At 47.1% G+C, this 20,972-nt stretch overlaps 1 protein-coding gene across 1 annotated transcript in view; it reads right to left on the bottom strand.

Moving 5' to 3' along the window:
• LOC139367317 (plexin-A2-like) overlaps window positions 1–20,972 on the bottom strand; it is a 346,959-nt gene that overhangs the window by 8,652 nt on the left and 317,335 nt on the right. Inside the window, exons 25-30 of the mRNA XM_071105532.1 lie at window positions 20,535–20,694; window positions 18,733–18,836; window positions 7,694–7,793; window positions 1,510–1,700; window positions 1,075–1,244; window positions 531–743 (exon numbers count right to left, since the gene is read on the bottom strand). Coding sequence (XP_070961633.1) covers window positions 531–743; window positions 1,075–1,244; window positions 1,510–1,700; window positions 7,694–7,793; window positions 18,733–18,836; window positions 20,535–20,694 — 938 coding nt within the window. The remainder of the gene's footprint in view (window positions 1–530; window positions 744–1,074; window positions 1,245–1,509; window positions 1,701–7,693; window positions 7,794–18,732; window positions 18,837–20,534; window positions 20,695–20,972) is intronic.

Consider the following 20,972-nt stretch of genomic DNA (forward strand, 5'->3'; position numbering starts at 1 on the left):
CAGGCAATGCTTCTTGTGAATAGCAAACTCAAATGTGTGTTTTTTTATAGGTCAAGGCAGCTCTAACCAACATCTCCAATCTCATCTCATTGACTGGACTCCAGGTTAGCTGACTCCTGACTCCAATTAGGTTTTGGGGAAGTCATTTTTTCCAACCTACACTGTGAATGTTTAAATTATGGATTCAATATACACAAGAAAAAGACAATCATTTGTGTGTTATTAGTATAAGTAGACTGTGTTTGTCTATTGTTGCGATTTAGATGAAGATCAGATCAAATTGTATGACCAATTTATGCAGAAGTCCAGGTAATTCCAAAGGGTTCACATACTTTTTCTTGTCACTGTATATGGCCAATACACCACGGCTAAAGGCTGAACAGCCCTGGCCGTAGTATATTGGCCATATACCACACACCCCCAGGCCGTATTGCTTAAACATACTGCAAGTGTATCCAGGACCAAAATAGTTTATGAGCGGTAAGAAAACAAGGAAATAGAATTGTTTGTGTATATTTTGTCTCACTCACCTCTCCACCCAGCTCTTGTAGTTGGGGATGTCCTTAGCGTACAGCAGCTTGTTGGAGGGCGAGTCCTTGCCCAGGCGGTGCTCTGACGTGGAGCAGGAGTCCATGAAGGTCTGGGCCACCACAGACAGACAGGCGTCCGTGATGCTGCTCTTGTGGATGTCAAACACAAACTGAGGGTTCTTGATCACGTTTACCCAGAACCGCAGCGGGAGGCTGAGAGAGAGAGAGGGCACAGAAATGAGTCAGTCAGAATCCCCTCTCAGTATTGTTCTTCACTCTCTGTGTCATGAAAGCACTGAGTCAGAATCCACTAACTATCAGTACCATATTTCTTTCCTATTTCTGGGTCACTAAAGTGCTGGCTTTAGGGAGGAGCTTCAGGCTCTTAACACCAGACAGGCAGAATCCAGTACTGTTATATTTTGGAAAGTTTCTTACCGATGACTCAGTGTATCATCCTCTGATTGATACACATCACATCCTACATTATACATCCTATTGATGAATCCTATCATTCCTACTCTACATCCTCCAGGTTCCTCACCAGTTGCTCTTCCACGTGTGGCGGACATCTTGGTCGTGGATGCCGTGTTTGTCCGCCTGCTCGTCCAGGAAGTCAAACATGTATTTGATGGCGAGGGGCAGGGCGCTACCCCGGTGGACGGTACTGAACAACGTCTCAAACAGGTCGTCCACAAACTTCTGCAGTGTACCCTGGGTAAAAACAATGGACACACCAGGTCAGACATACAGAAACTCACTCAACAATAACTGATTTCCTAAATGAATAGGCAATAACCTAAGCAGATGAAAGTCTCTCATTCGCCACTGGATCCAAAATGCAGAATTGTACCACCAGTCACTTAGTACAATTTATGTCAAACAAAAGCACTGTGACTGAAAGCAAACTTCTGTAGTATAATTGAAATATGGAGGGACAATGCCTGTTACATAAATAAGTTTGTAAGCTGGGTGTTACCTTGGTGGCCAGCAGCCTGGTCAGGTATATCTCGGAGACCATCTTGCTGCCGCGGTCTCCCTCCTTCTGGTCTCCATGCTCGTGGTTCTTGACAAGGTGCCACACTTTGACCCCACTCTCAAGGTCAGGGGTTATCATAGGGGCACGGGAACGCAGACTGTCTGGACTACCTGTGTACCGGAAGGACGAGTCTAGAGAGAGAGAAAGAGAGATGGAGGGAGATAAATTAGACTTTAAATTAGACTTTAAATTACACTTTAAATGAGCCACTGCGTTCCTAGTTCTGTGCTCTATTCCCTTGTCCTGTTCAGTAACACACACGCAAGATGGGCCGACAGACAGGGAAGCTCTGCTTCTAGCTCCTAAGCAACTTTACTGTATTTGTTTTTTTTCTGTGTTATTTCTTACATTATTAGAGAGAGATGATATTACAGACAGCCAGAAATAACTTTTGGATGTCAGAGCGGCGGTAACTCACCAGGATTATGACCAGGAATACTACTTTCCCGAATTGGATTCTTTGTTCGTACTCCCCAGGGCAATTGAACTTATTCCAGAGGCTGCTCCAAGACTCCGCCGGAGGAGAAGAGGTATATATTACTCGGCAATGTTCAGTCTCTGGACAATAAAGTAGACGAGCTGAGGGCGAGGATCTCCTTCCAGAGAGACATCAGGAATTGTAACATACTCTGTTTCACGGAATCATGGTTCTCTCTAGATATACTGTCCCTGTCCATACAGCCATACAGGTTCTCAGTGCATCGCGCAGACAGGAATAAAGAACTCTCCGGGAAGAAGGAAGGCGGGGGTGTATGTTTCATGATTAACCTACTCATGGTGTGATTGTGATAACGTACAAGAACTCAAGTCCTTTTGTTCACCCAACCTAGAATACCTCACAATCAAATGCCGCCCGTATTACCTCCCAAGAGAATTCTCTTTGGTTATAGTCACAGCAATATACAGTATATTCCACCTCAAGCCGATACCACGACGGCCCTCAAAGAACTACACTGGACTTTGTGCAAACTGGAAACCACATATCCTGAAGCCTCATATATTGTAGTTAGGGATTTTAACAAAGCAAATTTTAGGAAAATGCTACCGAAGTTCTATGAACAGATTGACTGTAATACTTGCGCTGCTTAAACACTCGACCACTGCTACTCCAACTTCCCGGGTAGCCTCTGAGAATAACATTGACGTATACACTGACGCGGTGACTGAGTTCATCAGGAAGTGTATAGGGGATGAAGTTCCCACTGTGACTGTTAAAACCTACCCAAATCAGAAACTGTGGATAAATGGCAGCATTTCAGCAAGGTGACTGGGAATATGGTTGAATACAAACAGTGTAGTTATTCCCTCCATAAGGCAATCAAACAGGCAAAATGTCAGTACAGAGACAAAGTGGAGTCAACGGCTCAGACATGAGATGTATGTGGCAGGGTCTACAGACAATCATGGACTATCATGGACTAAACCAGCCACGTTGTGAACACCGTCGTCTTGCTCCCGGACAAGCTAAACACCTTCTTCACCCGCTTTGAGGAGAACACAGTGCCACCGATGCGGCCCGCTCACATGGACTGTGGGCTCTCATTCTCCGTGGCCAACGTGAGTAAGACATTTAAGCGTGTTAACCCTCGCAGGGCTGCCGGCCCAGACGCGTCCTCAGAGCATGCGCAGACCAGCTAGCTAGAGTGTTAACGGACATATTCAATCCCTCCCTATCCCAGCCTGCTGTCCCCACTTGCTTCAAGATCTCCACCATTGTTCCTGTACCCAAAAAGCAAAGGTAACTGAACTAAATGACTATCGCCCCGTAACATTCACTTCTGTCATCATGAAGTGCTTTGAAAGGATAGTTAATGATCCTATCGACTCCACCTTACCGGCCACCTTAGACCCACTTCAATTTGCATACCGCCCCAATAGATCCACAGACGATGCAATTGCCATCACACTGCACACTGCCCTATCCCATCTGGAGAAGAGGAATACTTATGTAAGTATGCTGTTCATTGACTATAGCTCAGCCTTCAACAACATAGTACCCTCCAAGCTCACCATTAAGCTCGGGGCCCTGGTTCTGAACACAGCCCTGTGCAACTGCGCCCTGGACTTCCGGACTCACCGCCCCCAGGTGGTGAAGATAGGAAACAACATCACTTTGCTGATCCTCTACACAGGGGCTCCACAAGGGGGTGTGCTCAGCCCCCTCCTCTACTCCCTGTTCATCCATGACTGCGTGGCCACGCATGCCTCAGTCATCAAGTTTGCAGACAACACAACAGTAGTAGGCCTGATTACCAACAATGATGAGACAGCCTACAGGGAGTAGGTGAGGGCCCTGGTGGAGTGGTGCCAGGAAAATAACCTCTCCCTCAACATCAACAAAACGATGGGGCTGATCGTGGACTTCAGGAGACAGCAGAGAGAACACATCCCTATCCACATCAACGGGAGAAGGTGAAAATCTTCAAGTTCCTCTGCGTACACATCACCGACGATCTGAAATGGTCCACTAACACAGACAGTGTGGTGAAGAAGGCGCAACAGCATCTCTTCAACCTCAGGAGGCTGAATACATTTGGCTTGGCCCCTAAGACCCTCACAAACTTTGACAGATACACAATTGAGAGCATCCTGTCGGGCTGTATCACCGCCTGGTACGGCAACTGCACTGCCCGCAACTGAAGGGCTCTCCAGAGGGTGGTGTGGTCTACCTAACGCTTCACCGGGGGCACACTGCCTTCCCTCCAGGACACCTACAGCACCCGGTGTCACAGGAAAGTGAAAAAGATCATCAAGGACATCAACCAGCCGAGTCTTGGCCTGTTCACACCGCTACCATCCAGAAGGCAAGGTCAGTACAGGTGCATCAAAGCTGGGACTGAGAGACTGAAAAACAGCTTCAATCTCAAGGCCATCAGACTGTTAAATAGCCATCACTAGCCGGCTACCACCCGGTTACTCAACCCTGCACCTTAGAGGCTGCTGCCCAATATACAAAGACATGGAATCACTGGTCACTTTAATAATGGAACACTGGTCACTTTAATAATGTTTACATACTGCTTTACTCATCTCATATGTATATACTGTATTCTATTCTACTTTTAGTCAATGCCACTCTGACATTGCTCATCCTAATATTTAAATATTTCTTATATTTCCATTCTTTTACTTTAGATTTGTGTGTATTGTCGTGAATTGTTAGATATTACTGCACTGTCAGAGCTAGGAACACAAGCATTTCGCTACACCCGCAATAACATCTGCATGTGACCAATAAAATTAGATTTGATATTCCCCCCCAACACACACACACTAAACCTCCTCCTGTCTAATTTGCCCTTCTCCTCTGTAGTCTCATTACAAAGCTTAAAACCCCTAGTCCCTTGTTCCTCTTTAACCTTTCTGTAAAGTCATTTGCAGCGTTGGAGCATTTCATATTAGCTTGGCAGAAATGTGATGAAGGAAGGGGAATAAATAGGTCTCTGTCTGTCTGTTCGTCCGTCCGTCCAGCTCAATACATGTCTGTTGGCCCTCTGGATAGCAGGAGCAGCACCCTCTCACTCGACTAAACGGATGAAAGGAGCCATGCACCAATAATATTTCATTAAGTCCAGAGAGTGGGGGAGTGGTGGAGGGGCAGCTGCCAGCCCAGTGCCCCCCCCTCCCTCTCTTTCATATCATCTCTCTCTCTCTCTCTCTCTCTCTCACTCTCTTTCCTTCATATTATCCCTCTCTCTGAATAGAGGTGTGAGAGAGAAATCCATATTTATGTTTTATTTATTTTCCCTTTTGCACTTTAACTATTTGCACATTGTTACAACACTGTATACAGACATAATATGACATTTGAAACGTCTCTATTCCTTGAACTTTTTTGTGTAATGTTTACTGTTAATTTTTTATTGTTTATTTCACCTTTGTTTATGATCTATTTCGCTTTGTCAATATAAACATATGTTACCCATGCCAATAAAGCCCTTTTGAATTGACAGAGACACAGAGACGTGGCTCTCCTGGGTTCCTCTTAAAAGGAAGTATAATTGTCTCTTTCCTGCTGTTGCCACATTGAAAGGGTCCTAATCAATGCATCAAAAGATCTCTTATATGTAAAGCACTCCAGCCATCTTCTTTCCCTCATTCCTTTGACACTAAGGAATGGCGCTCTTCTACTCCTCCTCTTCTTCGCCAGTGTTCTTACTTAGCAGCTCTTTCCTCCCCAGTGGCGGTGAGTGTGTGTGTGTGTGTGTGTGAGAGAGGTCTGGAGGGGCTCTCTATCATTGTCAGATCCCTCTCACCTGTCTTCAAAGGGCAGTGTGGGACAACAAAGCCTCAGAGCTCTACAGCGACTTACAGCACTAAGTGGTCTTTTCTAAAGAGCAGCAGCAGCGAGAAGGGTCTCTAGGGTGGCCACTGGGGACCTTTGAGTCAGGCGGGGGGCGGGGGGGTCTGTCAGCCCCTGTGTGTGTCTCTCTCTGTGTGTGCGAGTGGGGTGGATTGAGGTCTCAAATCCCATTTTAAGCCACTGGCAGATCCTTGCCCCTCTCTCTCACTACTCCTTCCTCTCCAGGGGGGCAGACCTCTCCCTCCTATCTTCAGCTCAGTAACCACTGCACCAGACTTCACACTCCCGGGGGTGGGTGTGAGGGTAGCAGGGGTGTGTGTGTGTGTGTGTGAGGTAGGCATCAGGGTGTGTAGCGGGTTACTCAGGGCCGGGAGGGTGCTGGAACGGTAAATTGAGGCGGGATGCTAAATGCTGAATGTTAAATTGATATGAATCAATCAGCCGGGTGTCGGGGCACATCTGTGCCCACTGTGCCAGGCTTTGATTGATTGGGGACCGGGCTGGAGCCAGAGGAGGACAGGTTGTTTTTTGATGCAGCATCGTACAAAACACACACACACACACACACACACACACACACACACATACACCCTCATTGCTATTTAATGACTTTGGTCAAATATTCAGATTTAAGCAGTATGTTATTCAGGATGGAATACTGTTTAATACTGTATGCATTACCAGCCACTGAACCACACTGAGACTAACATAATGTGTTAGTTTCCTTTAGATCATTCAGGTTGGCAATTCATCTCCAGATCCTCTGTTTCAGTCATTACAGAGTAATACTTATTTACTACATTAGAGCATAATACTGCTTTTGTTGGTTATGTAGTCATTACTGTGGCTGTGTTAATGAGGAGCTGGCAATGCTGTCTCGGACATCGTAAACGTCACCATCTTTATGAATTAGAGGTAGTCCTATAGGACTTTTATTGCACATGACACATTAACTATCCTCATTGTTTGTCTGACACTGTCCAGGGCTAATTTCCAATATACTGGTGGTTTTGTGATTGGCAAATGGGGACTTAGTAAATAGGAAAGGAGAGGGATGATGGTGTTACTGGCCCAATTGGTCATCTCTCCAGGCGACAGAAAACAACCTATGGGGGTTCTCATCCAATCCCAGCCCTGATAATTGGCCAACCGTGTTCCGTTTTCACTTTCTATTGGTGTGAAGTATCATTCACAGTGAATAATTAGCCAATCACATGCTGCCGTTGGGGTTGGGCATGGAACCAGATGGGAGGCCCTGTGGCTCACCCCTGTGACTGTCACCAGTGTGTGTGTGTGTGTGTGTGTGTGTGACGGACCATTACACTCTGGCTCCAGGCTCAGTCTGGCATCCTCATTATTATACTTGATGGTAAAACCAAACACCTCTCTCCATGTCTCCCATCGGGCCCTCTCTACTCTCCCCCTCTCTTTCTCTCCCCCTCTCTTCCTCTCCATCCCTCTACCACCCCAGCAGGTTCTGGGCTGTGAGGTAAACGGCAGTAAACACCGTCGGGAGGAGATAGTAGGGTAAGCAATGGCGCCGCAGAAAAGCATTAGACGCTCCAAACAGAGCTGGTCTCTGAACAAAATGTCTACAAACTCATCTGAAAGGCTAACGTGTATATCAGGTGTGCTCACACCCAAAGGCTTAGACATGGAACACTTTGACCTACGACCCTCCCTTCCTCTTCCTGTGCTAATATTTATGTTGATGTTGTTTGTTTGAAATGGTCCCATGGCTTGAGGAGCGAAGTACAGTACCTACCATGGAGATCTATGTTCAACGTTCTATGTTCTATGTTCTATGTGCTATGTGCTCACCATATCTGCTGATGGAGGTCCGGGAGATGCTGGCTGATGGGGGGATGTTGTAGGAAGAGGTCTGTTTGGGCACCAGAGCCACTACACAGCGGTCAGACACCTGCAACAACACAACAGAGAACATTGTGATAAGAGAACATGCTCAATCACCGACAGGCGTGTTGCTCGCGGACGACACGTTGTCCGTATGCAGTACACATTGATCTGCAACCCTGGTTTAGCACCCTCCGCCCCTTTCCAAGAGATATGAACACATGCTCACACCTACGTCATGACACAGCATCTCCTTCCTCTCCTTCTCCTTGAATCCCTCCCTCCCTGTACTCTGTCACATTCTCCCCATTCAACCTCCTGTCATCTCTAACGCCTCGTGGGCTCTCTCTGCAGAGCGTCTCTCTGTAAGAAACGACTCAGATGCCTCTGTGATGAGATGATCCGCATCGCCATTCCCATCACTCCCCAGCCATTAGGGAAATAAGGAGAGGAGAGAAGGGAAGGGGAGGCGGGAGTGGGAGTGGGCAGAAAGCCAGAGCTAAAGCAATGCGGAGTGAGGGCTTCCCACTGGCATGTCTAGAAAACAACCTCCCCCGCCTCACTGTCATCGCAGCATCTCAGAGGGGGGGGGGGGGGGTACGGGCAGAGAGAGAGGAAAATAAATGAAGCCATAACAGTGAAGGAAAAAGAGAGAAAGAGCGAAAGTGGAGGGATTGTCCAAAAACGGAAGGGAAATTGATGATAAGAAAGAAAGATATTGAGAGTGACAGGGAACAATGGCACAGTGGAAGAGTCAGCCCTCCAATCCGGCTCTATTGTCTACAGTATTCCTACAAAGATTGCTTTTGATCTCAACTACACGGGGTACGGCAGGAGGATGAGCTCTCTCCACATGAAAGAGTCTTATAGGACACCTTTACCATACTGTACATGCCAGGACCACTCTGACTACCTCTCTGTCTTTGTCTATGGACGACACATTGCTGACTCTGTCCACAGTCTCTCCGAGCCACAGCCATAAAAGTCAGTGTTCTACACCATTCCACATTCTACTGTCATTTACTCTACATTTCATTGCCAATCACAGCTGGGAGGGTGTGTTTGCGTGCACTCTTTCAATCTGGATAGACAAAATATTGCACACAAATATACAAAACCACTGTTTTTCCTTTTTGAGAACCAAAATACCAAAGCCCTCTGTGGCATGTCCAGCCAGCCCAGTGAAGGGAATTGAGTTTTCGGAGTGAGAGAACAAGAAGGACAAGCATCCAACAGTGTGAAATCACCAAGCAGCCACGGGCTGAATGAAAACCTCCTATATGACATGAAAACAAGGTTGAGAGAAATAATCTGTCCCCCGACCTCTCCTCACTGTTAGCCTCTCTAAAGCTTCAGCTGGGTCACCTCTCTCTTCTCTCCTCTCCTCACTGTTAGCCTCTCTAAAGCTTCAGCTGGGTCACCTCTCTCTTCTCTCCTCTCCTCACTGTTAGCCTCTCTAAAGCTTCAGCTGGGTCACCTCTCTCTTCTTTCCTCTCCTCACTGTTAGCCTCTCTAAAGCTTCAGCTGGGTCACCTCTCTCTTCTCTCCTCTCCTCACTGTTAGCCTCTCTAAAGCTTCAGCTGGGTCACCTCTCTCTTCTCTCCTTTCCTCTCGCCTCCTTTCTATACTTCTCCTCCTCCTCTTCTCGGCACTCCACGGCTAATGACGTGGCCCCACGTTGTACAGTAGCAACCCTCAAACCCCCCCTCCTCCACTAATTTCTAACAGGCCATTAGCTGGGGTCACAGCCGGGGTCAGTGCTAGAGCTAACTCCAGCTCCAGCAGACAGAGCACTTGAAAGGACAGAAGCTCGAGGAGGAGTCATCTCATTAAATGATGCCACACCGCCTGCCCTCTTAGTGGGGAACGACAAACCGCTCTTTTGAACCTCTTTCCAGCCGTTGGCTATGGATTGTGAAGACCTCTCCCGAGCCCAACCTATCCTCTCCCTCTCCTCCTCTATGTTATGGAGTCTGATAGAAGGGCTGTGTGAGCGTAGAGATCAAGATGGATTGTGAAGACCTCTCCCGAGCCCAACCTATCCTCTCCCTCTCCTCCTCTATGTTATGGAGTCTGATAGAAGGGCTGTGTGAGCGTAGAGATCAAGATGGATTGTGAAGACCTCTCCCGAGCCCAACCTATCCTCTCCCTCTCCTCCTCTATGTTATGGAGTCTGATAGAAGGGCTGTGTGAGCGTAGAGATAGAGATGGATTGTGAAGACCTCTCCCAAGCCCAACCTATCCTCTTCCTCTCCATCCTAACCTTCTCCATATTTTCGGAAGCCTTCACACTCGTTCCTCCAGCTCTGACAGTGGTGACACCTGTTCCTTTCTACACCGAGCATTGTCTCTCTTCCTCTCTCCTTTATGGAATTGCCTGACAGGAGGCTCTCTCTCACTCTCTCTCTGCCTCGCTCCCATCCTTCTCCCTCCCCTCATCTATGTTATGGAGTCTGATAGAAGGGCTGTGTGAGCGTAGAGATAGAGATGGGTTGTGGTGATAGTGGAGATGATTGAAGGCGTGCAGCTTCGTCCTTCAGGGCTAATCCACAGTGTGAGGCAGGGAGCTGAGGTGAGCCTGACAGTGGCCTGCAGGTGTGATAAGGAACCAACGCTACACTGTGATAAGACTTTCATCAAACAGTCCCCCCCCCCCTATGCCCACACCTGCCTATCTCTCATCCCCTGATCCTGTGGCCCAAGCCTAGCTTAGGAGGCCTATCTATCACAGATTGGACTGGACTGCGCTGGGCTGAGGTTTAGCCACACACAATTTCCTAACTGACAGGTCTTTAATATAGAACTTAAGGTTATAAGATGAAAGGGTTATTTTGTCATTTGAACACTAAATTGTGTTTTTATCAAACTAAATAGCTTTCTAAGAGCGTTCTAATAACATATACTGGTTGGGGACAATGCAATGAGAGTTGAGTTCCACTGTGTTTCCGAAGAGAAGATGACTCAATCTGCAGCAATACTGGCTGTGATCAGACCCCATACCAACTGTCTTGGCGTATAAAGGAATCTGTGGAGAGCAGAGGAACACTCTCTTCACTATGCCTGCCAAAATGTTGATCTAGATTTCCTTCTCTGTCTGAGCATATTTTAAAACTCAAACTCTGTCTATGGGGCGTTGTTTGCTCAGATGACAACAGGGGACGAGCCGCCACAGAGAATCAGATTGATGGAAAGATACGTTACTGCTGTAATCCAACTATCCGTAGTGTCTGTCTGGGTTGATCTAAAATAGACCCAAAACGTCCCAGTGCAGGTTCTCAGTCTGGGGGGGGTGTGAAACTGGAGCTCCTGGTGTCGGTTCCTCCACAACATCAGTAGGACAACACAAGGTCAGGACACAACATGGAAGCACAGTGACAGGGCTCTAATGTCTTGGCACAGTTTAGCCCGCTACACTGCAGGAGGATGGGAACCAAGTCATTTCCTGCAGCCATTTTCCTCAGTCACATTTCCAGCTGTGCCCCTGGAAAAATCCTTACCGTCCACGTAGGCACGGCAGAGGACGGGAAAAACCAAGGTGCGTGTGAAGCAAACCTGACTCCAATTACTACACTTTTCCCAAATACGCAATCCATTTAACTGCTACCAACCCCACTGCAATGCATTTTAAGTGATCTATTTGCAGTTTAAGATTTCACCAACACCTCACACGGGGAAGCATTCACAGCTCTAAACACCTGACTTCCCACACAGTTTTTTATTTGAATTGTAAATCTTGCCCTATGTCTCATGCCACTCAAGCCCATTATATGGTAATTGGATGTGAGTGTGCCACCTCTGGTCTAGCCTGCTCTAGACCCTGCTCCCCTGGGAACTACTGGACCGGTAATGCTATTCACCAGACGGAAGGTTAAACATCTCACCTCGGAGGATGGCAAAGAGAGAGGGAGAGAGAGAGAGAGAGATAGAGAGGGAGGGAGTAAGAGAGAGAGAGAGAGAGAGGGAGGAAGTAAGAGAGAGAGAGAGAGAGAGAGAGAGAGAGAGAGAGAGAGAGAGAGAGAGAGTGAGGGAGTGAGAGAGAGAGAGAGAGAGAGAGAGAGAGAGAGAGAGAGAGAGAGAGAGAGAGAGAGAGAGTAAGAGAGAGAGAGAGAGAGAGAGGAGAGAGAGAGAGAGAGTAAGAGAGAGAGGGAGGGAGTAAGAGAGAGAGAGAGAGGGAGTAAGAGAGAGAGAGAGAGAGAGAGAGAGAGAGAGAGAGAAAGAGAGAGAAAGAGAGAGAGAACAAAGAGATAGTAAGAGCTGGGCTGATGAAAAGAGAGAAGGTGAGGAAGATAGAGAGGGATAGCAAGAGAGGAAAAGGTGCAAGGGTAGGAGATAGAGAGAGTGCACAGAGAAAGTAAGGGCTTGGCTGACGAAAAGCTCCCTTTGACAAGGAGGAAGACTAATCAACAAAGAGAGATCAACATCAGCAATCAGCCAGGCACTCTCCTATCTCATCAATCTTTTATCTGCTCTCCTCCTGCTCCGACCAACAGTCCAGGTGTGTGTGTGTGTGTGACTGTGTGTGTGTGTGTCTGTCTGTGTGTGTCTGTCTGTTTGTGTGTGTGTCTGTCTGTCTGTGTGTGTGTGTGTGTGTGTGTGTGTGTGTCTGTCTGTGTGTGTCTGTCTGTTTGTGTGTGTGTGTGTGTCTGTGTGTGTCTGTGTGTGTGTGTGTGTGTGTGTGTGTGTGTGTGTGTGTGTGTGTGTGTGTGTGTGAGAGTGTGTGTGTGGAGTTTCATTCAGTCCCCCTGAGCTCCAAGTATACTCTCAGAAAAAAAAGGTGCGAATTGTACTTAATACGTACAAATGCTTGTCACTGTAGTGGTACTCTGTAAGGTACGTCATTGTACCATTAGTTCTAGGTACATAGTTGTACCCTTGCAGTTCCTACCATAAAAGAGCCAATATTGTACCATATAGTCCACAGATTCAAATGAGCCTTTTAAGGGTACCACCACACTGACAAAGCCATTTGTTCCTTCTAAGTGGCAAAAATGTCCTTCTCTATATCAAGTCCCTCACGTTTACACACCTCTCTGCCATCCCACTTCTTTTTATTATTATTAAGGTTGAGTCATGCGCCCTCCGAAAAACATGACCCGCCAAACAGCGCTTCCTAACACCCACACACTTAACCCGGAAGGCAGCTGCACCGATGTATCAGAGGAAACACTGTTCAACTGACGTCTGAGTCAGCCTGCTGGCGCCCGGCTCACCACAAGGAGTCGCTAGAGCGCGATGAGCCAAGTAAAGCCCCCCTCTAACCCGGACAACGCTGGGCCATGCAGTGTCTTAGACCGCTGCCCCACTCGGAAGGCCAACGGCATTATCAAACGGGAACCTGGTCCAGCCAACACCTTAACCATTACGCCTTGAGATCCATAACTCCTGGCAAGGTTGGGTTAAGGTCGCTACAATATTAATTACGGCACTTTATTGTCACATGGTCTTATGTAAGCCTTTATAAAGACCTCAGATCTGGCAGCGGACATGCTCAAACATAACCATAGACGACTTAAACACTTCCACTCATGGGTGGCCAAAAATAACTAACAGAAAGCCACGCCCCCACTAATCCACACTTCCACCCTGGGATACAGAAATGAATTTTCTCTGTACCCCTTTTTCTGTGTATGACAATGTGTGTACCTCTGAAATGCAGGTACATTGTGTATTGTAAAAATTTTGTACCCCTGGGAACAATTCCCGTACGCTAACGATACCCGTTTAGTCTGAGAGTGTAGCAAAGGTAGCTACTGAATAAAGATGCTTCCGTACAGTCTGTCTCGTTTTAAATGCATGATGCATTAAAGTTTTCATTTCAGTAGGAGGAGGCATATCTACATCTGGGGTATGTAAACGTCCATTTCCCATGAGGAAATAAATAGCAGAGCTTCCGAGGTTGTTAGGGGTTTCATGAATTTGAATGTGTGTCTGTCTGGTCACACTGTCTGGTGTGAGAATTAGCAGAGTCACAGGGGTGAGGTTCACTAATTCTGCACATGTAAATATTTCACACGCACGCAAATATTCCACGTCTTCGTGCCAGGGGGCACACACTTGCCAGATGTGGCATTGCGCGCGCACGCACGCACGCACGCACGCACGCACGCACGCACGCACACACACACACACACACACACACACACACACACACACACACACACACACACACATACCTACCTGGCTCATCACAGCTGTAATGATAAACAAGAGGCTCTGTCGCTCCCCTTCTTTTCCCTCTTCTCTCCCCATTTACTCTCTTCCCCTGCTTTCCTGTCTCTACTCACCCCCCCTCCCTCTAATCACCCCGTGTCCGGCCCGTGTGCGTCTCCTCTGTAGTGGTGCTGTGTTAGGGCGTCAGATCCATGATCAATAGGCAGGCTTCAGATGTGCTATTTAAGCGCTGAGAGATGCTCCTCTATCGCTGTAACAAATGTGTGTGTGTGTGTGTGTGTGTGTTGTTGTTGTGCCCTGTAGCGTCTCCCACGGCTAATGAAAGAGACAGAGTGACACAAAGCCACATAACAACAACAGAGAGACCTGTCGGAGGATGGAAGCACAACCTCCATCAACCACTACAGAGTACCATAAAGTCATAGAGTAGTACTATATAGACTCAGAGTAGTACCATAGAGACTCAGAGTAGTACCATATAGACTCAGAGTAGTACCATAGAGACTCAGAGTAGTACCATAAAGTCAGAATAGTACTATATTGACTCATAGTAGTACCATAGAGACTCAGAGTAGTACCTTAGAGACTCAGAGTAGTACCATAGAGACTCAGAGTAGTACCATAAAGTCAGAGTAGTACTATATAGACTCATAGTAGTACCATAGAGACTCAGAGTAGTACCATAGAGACTCAGAGTAGTACCATAGAGACTCAGAGTAGTACCATGGAGATTCAGAGTAGTACATTGAGACTCAGAGTAGTACCATAGAGACTCAGAGTAGTACCATAGAGACTCAGAGTAGTACCATAGAGACTCAGAGTAGTACCATAGAGACTCAGAGTAGTACCATAAAATCACAGAGTAGTACCATATATACTCAGAGTAGTACCATAGAGACTCAGAGTAGTATCATAGAGACTCAGAGTAGTACCATAGAGACTCAGAGTAGTACCATAGAGACTCAGAGTAGTACCATAAAATCACAGAGTAGTACTATGGAGACTCAGAGTAGTACTATATAGACTCAGAGTAGTACCATAGAGACTCAGAGTAGTACCATGGAGATTAAGAGTAGTACCATAGAGACTCAGAGTAGTACCATGGAGATTCAGAGTAGTACCATAGAGACTCAGAGTAGTACCATAGAGACTCAGAGTAGTACCATAGAGACTCAGAGTAGTACCATATATACTCAGAGTGGTACCATAGAGACTCAGAGTAGTACCATAGAGACTCAGAGTAGTACCATAAAATCACAGAGTAGTACCATAGAGACTCAGAGTAGTACCATAGAGACTCAGAGTAGTACCATAGCGACTCAGAGTAGTACAATAGAGACTCAGAGTGGTACCATAGAGACTCAGAGTAGTACCATAGAGACTCAGAGTTGTACCATAGAGAATCAGAGTAGTACCATAGAGACTCAGAGTAGTACCATAAAATCACAGAGTAGTACTATATAGACTCAGAGTAGTACCATAGAGACTCAGAGTAGTACCATAGAGACTCAGAGTAGTACCATAGAGACTCAGAGTAGTACCATAAAATCACAGAGTAGTACTATATAGACTCAGAGTAGTACCATAGAGACTCAGAGTAGTACCATAGAGACTCAGAGTAGTACCATAGAGACTCAGAGTAGTACCATAGAGACTCAGAGTAGTACCATAAAATCACAGAGTAGTACCATATATACTCAGAGTAGTACCATAGAGACTCAGAGTAGTATCATAGAGACTCAGAGTAGTACCATAGAGACTCAGAGTAGTACCATAGAGACTCAGAGTAGTACCATAGCGACTCAGAGTAGTACCATAGCGACTCAGAGTAGTACCATATAGACTCAGAGTAGTACCATAGCGACTCAGAGTAGTATCATAGAGACTCAGAGTAGTACCATAGAGACTCAGAGTAGTACCATAGAGACTCAGAGTAGTATCATAGAGACTCAGAGTAGTACCATAGAGACTCAGAGTAGTACCATAGAGACTCAGAGTAGTACCATAGCGACTCAGAGTAGTATCATAGCGATAGAGATCAGAGTAGTACCATAGAGACTCAGAGTAGTACCATAAAATCACAGAGTAGTACCATATAGACTCAGAGTAGTACCATAGAGACTCAGAGTAGTACCATAGAGACTCAGAGTAGTACCATGGAGATTCAGAGTAGTACCATAGAGACTCAGAGTAGTACCATAGAGACTCAGAGTAGTACCATAGCGACTCAGAGTAGTATCATAGAGACTCAGAGTGGTACCATAGAGACTCAGAGTAGTACCATAAAATCACAGAGTAGTACCATAGAGACTCAGAGTAGTACCATAGAGACTCAGAGTAGTACCATAGCGACTCAGAGTAGTACAATAGAGACTCAGAGTAGTACCATAGAGACTCAGAGTGGTACCATAGAGACTCAGAGTAGTACCATAGACACTCAGATTTGTACCATAGAGACTCAGAGTAGTACCATAGAGACTCAGAGTAGTACCATAGAGACTCAGAGTAGTACCATAGAGACTCAGAGTAGTACCATAAAATCACAGAGTAGTACCATATATACTCAGAGTAGTACCATAGAGACTCAGAGTAGTATCATAGAGACTCAGAGTAGTATCATAGAGACTCAGAGTAGTACCATAGAGACTCAGAGTAGTACCATAGAGACTCAGAGTAGTACCATAGAGACTCAGAGTAGTACCATAAAATCACAGAGTAGTACCATAGAGACTCAGAGTAGTACCATAAAATCACAGAGTAGTACCATAGAGACTCAGAGTAGTACCATAAAATCACAGAGTAGTACCATAGAGACACAGAGTAGTATCATAGAGACTCAGAGTAGTACAATAGAGACTCAGAGTAGTACCGTAGAGACTCAGAGTAGTACCATAAAATCACAGAGTAGTACCATAGAGACTCAGAGTAGTACCATAGAGACTCAGAGTAGTACCATAGAGACTCAGAGTAGTACCATAGAGACTCAGAGTAGTACCATAGAGACTCAGAGTAGTACCATAAAATCACAGAGTAGTACCATAGAGACTCAGAGTAGTACCATAGAGACTCAGAGTAGTACCATAAAATCACAGAGTAGTACCATATATACTCAGAGTAGTACCATAGAGACTCAGAGTAGTACGATAGAGACTCAGAGTAGTACCATAGCGACTCAGAGTAGTACAATAGAGACTCAGAGTAGTACCATAGAGACTCAGAGTGGTACCATAGAGACTCAGAGTAGTACCATAGAGACTCAGAGTTGTACCATAGAGACTCAGAGTAGTACCATAGAGACTCAGAGTAGTACCATAAAATCACAGAGTAGTACTATATAGACTCAGAGTAGTACCATAGTAGTACCATAAAATCACAGAGTAGTACTATATACCAGAGTATACCATAGAGACTCAGAGTAGTACCATAGAGACTCAGAGTAGTACCATAGAGACTCAGAGTAGTACCATAGTGGTACTTTATAGACTAGGAGTAGTATGGGTACCATAGAGAACACTCTGAGGTGCTTAGGGGGGGAGCGAGGGGGGAGAGAGAGAGAGGTTGAGACCACTGCTTACTATCTGTGGGTGAAGGAGAGAAAAAAGAGAGGAAAGAAAAGAGGAAGGAGACACAGAGGGGGGTACATACATACAGTAAATCAGCATGGGACCAAGTCCTCTACGAAGGACACTATGATGTGTCCCATCAAATAACCCTGACACCTTGTAAATTATTCTACCTCTTTTTTTCTCCTCCTCTGGGGAAGCAGGCCTCAGAGAGAAAGGCCCCATGGTAAGGCTGCAGCCCCAGCCCCCCTCCATGACAGACTGAACCTAGTCCTCAGTAACACACAAACACTCACACACACACACACACACACACACACACACACACACACACACACCATGGCTGCAGGCTTCAGGGCTGCAGATCAACAGGCTGCAGTCTGGAGCTCTGGGCAGATGGTCTCCTTGTCTGAGTAATGGGAGCCTGCTGACCCTCTGCACTACTGAAAGATTCATGTGCTCTGGAGAGGACTAGCTGCCTTCTCTCTTTACCTCTCTCTCTCTGTATCTCCCCTTCTCCCTCTCTCTGTCTTTCCCCCTCTCTCTCTTCCTCCCGCTCTCAAACCTCTTTCCCCACCTCTCTCTTCCCCCCCCCCCCCCGATGAAGGTGGCAAGGAACTGCAGGTCAAGTCTGAGCCTCTGAGATGTAGAGAGAAGTTCAGCGTGGAGCGAGGCAGGGCTAATTGCCACGGTAACAGGTAAAGGACAACCTAGTCCCTGAGCGGAGAGAGATTAAATATAGATAGCAGGAGTAGAGGGCCTCAGAGGAGAGGGAACGAGAGAGAGGGAGAGACGGAGAGAGGATGGAATGAGAGCGCGAGAGACTGTATCTCTCCAGGGAAGACACTTTATAGGAGGTGTCGGTTCTCTCTCTCTCTCCCGCCACCTGAGGAATAATTGCCCTCTATTCTGTGTGAGTCATGCAGATCAGATGAAACCAGGCGAGTGAATTCTAATGAGTCTGGAGGAGGAGGATTCAACGTCTCAAAGTCAGAAGCGGCTCAACATTAAAGTTCACCTGCAGTACATCTGAGTGGGCCTGGGTGATTTCCTTTCTATAAACTATCATTATTCTACTACATAGAACGTGTGTTTATAACCTGGCTGAATCCCACGTTATAACTCCAGAGACTTATATGGATACTGTACACAACAAACTGCAATACACTGTCGTCAACACGTATACATGTCATGTCGATGGAATAACACTGCCTGGTAGTGCAGGAGTGTTGGTGAGCCTAGATATACGCAACGTAGATCGGTTCACCGTACCTGGTAGTGCATGAGTGTGTTGAGTCTCTTCCAGTCGTTCTCTATCTTGGTGGTGATGTCCTCGTCCTGCAGGACCACGCGGGCCATCCGCCCCTGACGCCACTCTGACGGGGCCAGAGAGAAGAGACAGTCAGTCACGCTGCCAGAAACACAATCACACGCAGACACACACACACCAACGCACCTACGCACACACGCAGATAACGTGCACATGAACATACACACATACAGTGTCCTCTAGTTTGTGTTTTCCATTTACTGTGGAAGACTTTGTATCTTACGGTAACGCCCTTTTTATAAGGTGTGAGCTGAGTTACCTACAACCAATTCAACAACACTGGTCTGCAGTAGAAAGAGCTTCACAACCCTGTCTGTCTGTCTGTCTGTCTGCCTGTCTGTCTGTCTGCCTGCCTGCCTGCCTGCCTGCCTGCCTGCCTGCCTGTCTGTCTGCCTGCCTGCCTGTCTGTCTGCCAGCCTGTCTGTCTGCCTGCCTGCCTGTCTGTCTGTCTATTTAAGCAATAGGGCCAGAGGAAGTGTGGTATATGGCCATTATACCATTGCTAAGATCTGTTCTTAAGCACGATGCAACACAGAGTGCCTGGACACAGCCCTTAGCCGCGGTATATTGGCCATATATCACAAACCCCCGAGGTGCCTTGTTGCCATTATAAACTGGTCATCAACGTAATTAGAGCAGTAAAAATAAATGTTTTATCATACCCATGGTATACGGTCTGATATACCATGGCTGTCAGCCAATCAGCATTCAGGGCTTGAACCACCCAGTTTATAATAGCCATTATTTCCTCTGGCAAGATGAGTGAAACTCTTAAGTTATTCCCTGACTGCAACTTCATTTGATTGGTGTTTCTGTGTCGCTACGAAGAGGCACACATCAGGAGCTTCCAAAGGACTCTTGAGAAAACACATTATCCAAATGAAGCCATATCAACAGCCATTCTGTTCTACAGACACACAGAGCACTCTGTGTACTCTGCTAGGTTAGAAGACGAGAGACCGCACCCGGGTTGACTTGCATTTTAATGAAACATTACACACTAACAAGTTGAAGATGTACGCTCAGTCAGCCTCGCCGGTTTAATTGGCACTTGTGTCAGTGATACGTTGTTGCATAACCATACGCGTTCCACGGTCGGCGCGGCTACGGTGGAGTGGGGAAACACAACGCAGCAGTAGAAGAACTGAGAGAGAAAATCCTCCCCGGAAAAGTGAGTCAAGCGAGAGGGGAAAGAGGAAGAGGAGGGATGGAGGGGGAACGTTGACCCGATAATGAAAAGATAATCAGTGTGTTGATGGGGAAATGGACGGGCAGCGTCGGGCATCACTGGGTAGTGATCATTGATTTTCTCCTCTGTTGACTGGACTTTATTACTTTGTGCCACTGCCAGCAGACACTGCTGCTCCAAGCTTCGGGCACGACCCCCCCCCCCCCCCTCTCACCCTCCCTAGCGTTACCTAGGCGATAGTGATATGGAGAGACGGCCTCCTGTGGCTGGGGCCAGTGTGGTTGAAGGGCGTCGGGCACTCCTGATGGGAGGCTGGTGTTTCCATCTCCCTGGTGTGAAGTGAGAGCCCATGAGAAGACGGGGGAGGAGGAACAGGAGATGTGGAGGTAACGGCGGTGTCGCCTCTCCAGGGCCGGGGCGGCAGACTGTGTAGGAGGCGGTGGGCCTGGCATGGTGGACCTGTGGTGCCCGTCTGTCAGCTCTTACCTGGGTCAGTCAGTCAGGCTACAGACAAGGGAGGGTGTGTGTGTGTGTGTGTGTGTATCTCTGTCTTACCCAGGTCCATGTCGACAGCGCGGGGCCTCTGTGAGTAAGGCATGTTCTTATAGCAGGCGTCCAGTATCTTCTCCTTGACCTGGGTGATGGTGTCACAGTTCAGCACCTTCACTGGGATCTCAGGACTGTTCTCGTTGTCTGGGTTCACACAGTTCAGGATCTGAAGGGGGAGACGGTAGAGGAGAGGGGGTTAAGGTGTGTGTGTGGGTGTGCGTGCGTGCTTGCGTATGAATGTAAGAGCGCCTGTATGAGTGTGCTCCGGTGTGTGTTTGCTATGCCGGTGCCTATGTGTGTTTCAACGCCTCTTCTTGTGCGAGTGCGTTTCTGTGACTATGTGTGTGTGTTAATGGGTCCTGTCACGGTCCGGTTGCCCCCCCCCCCCCCCCCCTCCCTCTAAAATACTATTCCCACGCCCCCACCACCATCCTAAAATCTAAT

This window comes from Oncorhynchus clarkii, chromosome 16 (assembly GCF_045791955.1).
Source record: "Oncorhynchus clarkii lewisi isolate Uvic-CL-2024 chromosome 16, UVic_Ocla_1.0, whole genome shotgun sequence".
In the NCBI taxonomy this organism is placed as follows: Eukaryota; Metazoa; Chordata; class Actinopteri; order Salmoniformes; family Salmonidae; genus Oncorhynchus; species Oncorhynchus clarkii.